The sequence below is a fragment of the Acyrthosiphon pisum genome, chromosome A2 (genome assembly GCF_005508785.2).
Source record: "Acyrthosiphon pisum isolate AL4f chromosome A2, pea_aphid_22Mar2018_4r6ur, whole genome shotgun sequence".
NCBI lineage: Eukaryota > Metazoa > Arthropoda > Insecta > Hemiptera > Aphididae > Acyrthosiphon > Acyrthosiphon pisum.
The window spans coordinates 114,545,631-114,547,225 of record NC_042495.1 but is presented as its reverse complement, the minus strand read 5'-3'; the positions used below and the strand labels follow the sequence as shown (position 1 = coordinate 114,547,225).

The following is a 1,595-nucleotide window of genomic DNA, read 5'->3' as shown; positions in this document are numbered from 1 at the left end:
AAAATATTAGTCATTATTTCCGTTTTATGATCACTGCAAGGAAATGTCAGTAAATCACCATGTTCTTCAAGAACATAATCAATTGTTTTGTTGAAAACGTCTGATTCTGAACTATGTTTGACATAACCTTCCTCTATGGCTGATATTAGTTTGAAAAAGTTGTGATTTGGATATATCAGGTAACCTCTTGTTTTCAAATTAGTAAATGCTGCTTCAGGTTGTTTTACATCCAAGTCATTATAAGTCAATTATAAAAAATATTCAGCATGAATCTTTCTTAAAAAAGTTGAGTATCAGGTCACCAAAGTCAAGATCAAACAGACACAATTATTATGAATTATAATTATACTATGTTAGGTAGGTGTAAAATGTATAATAATATAATATATAATTATATTATAATAATGTATAATTATATATTTTACGAAGCATGAAAAAGGCGGGAAATTAAGCTTCTGTTAATGTAGTCCTGTTAATGTTGATTAGCATACCGATTTATTAATTTCTTGTTTTGGATACCTAGATAGCGCCAGTGTTGACAAGAACTCGAAGCCCCCGTACCCCGCTCATTGTGTACATTAAGGAGGATTTACCTCTCACACCCTCCAACCTTATCGTTTCCAGTCCTGTATATCTTAGTTCGTGGTTGTGAGTATACATCGTGATAAACCTTATCTAAAAAATTACCAGTCCACGTGTGTGGTGCCGACGTGCCGTGTTTGTCCCATTTCGTGATAATATATTATAGGTGCATCGTCTTATCACGAAACGCAATTCGCAGTCAATTATGAAAAATTAAAATTCACTTGCCGACTATACGCACAGTCGTCTTTCAAGTTAGATCATTAGAATTTAAACTAGTATTTAGATATTAGGACCTACCACGGTCCACGGGTGTGAGTAGTTTTGTGCAAGTATACTCCCGTTAGGATTAAGTTAAGTGTAAAGATAGTTTAATAATTATTAATTAAAACCAGTTGAGTACTTATCCGAGCCGTTTCGGTATTGCCAGCGGTGTTCAACATGCTTATGCTCAGAAAATTTTTTAAATCTCGACCGACAAGCCGTTTCGGTCTGGTAAGTATAATTTTTCATACGTTAATCACCTCACTTGTTCTAATGGTCTATTGTTCATTGCAGACCTATCAACGGGACTTAAATGTTGCCATCATCGGTCAGAGTACATTTGCAGCCGAAGTGTATAAGTTGTTGTTGAAAAACGGTCACCGCGTAGTTGGTGTGTTTACCATATTAGACAAAGGCAATCGGCAAGATCCATTGGGTAGGTAGTAGGTACCAATACTAATTTCACATTGGTATGACCTACATTATTCATGTTTAATTATCAAAAAACCTAAGGAATACATTTTTTTATACATATAAAATATTTTAATACTGATTATTTTCAGTTTAAGAACAAAAAAAAAAGGAATTGTAATTATTATGAATACAAACATTTAAACTATAGGTACACAAATAAATATTTTTGATGTCCAAGTCCAATATATAATAATTTAGGTACTTTAACAATTTACTCATTTTAAAATGTTATTAAAAAAAGTTAGGAGATACCTAATCCTTTTAATTTAATTTTT

The 1,595-nt window shown here is 32.3% G+C and overlaps 1 protein-coding gene across 2 annotated transcripts in view; it reads left to right on the top strand.

Annotated features, from left to right (window-relative positions):
• Window positions 1–743: 743 nt before the first annotated feature.
• The window catches only part of LOC100164524 (cytosolic 10-formyltetrahydrofolate dehydrogenase), a 14,542-nt gene continuing 13,690 nt past the window's right edge, over window positions 744–1,595 (top strand). The window contains exons 1-2 of one of the 2 annotated variants that reach the window (XM_016804984.2): window positions 744–1,077; window positions 1,141–1,282. In XM_016804984.2, the coding sequence (XP_016660473.1) occupies window positions 1,024–1,077; window positions 1,141–1,282 (196 nt within the window). In that variant the 5' untranslated portion in view covers window positions 744–1,023. The remainder of the gene's footprint in view (window positions 1,078–1,140; window positions 1,283–1,595) is intronic. The other variant, XM_001951192.5, reaches the window with a different exon arrangement.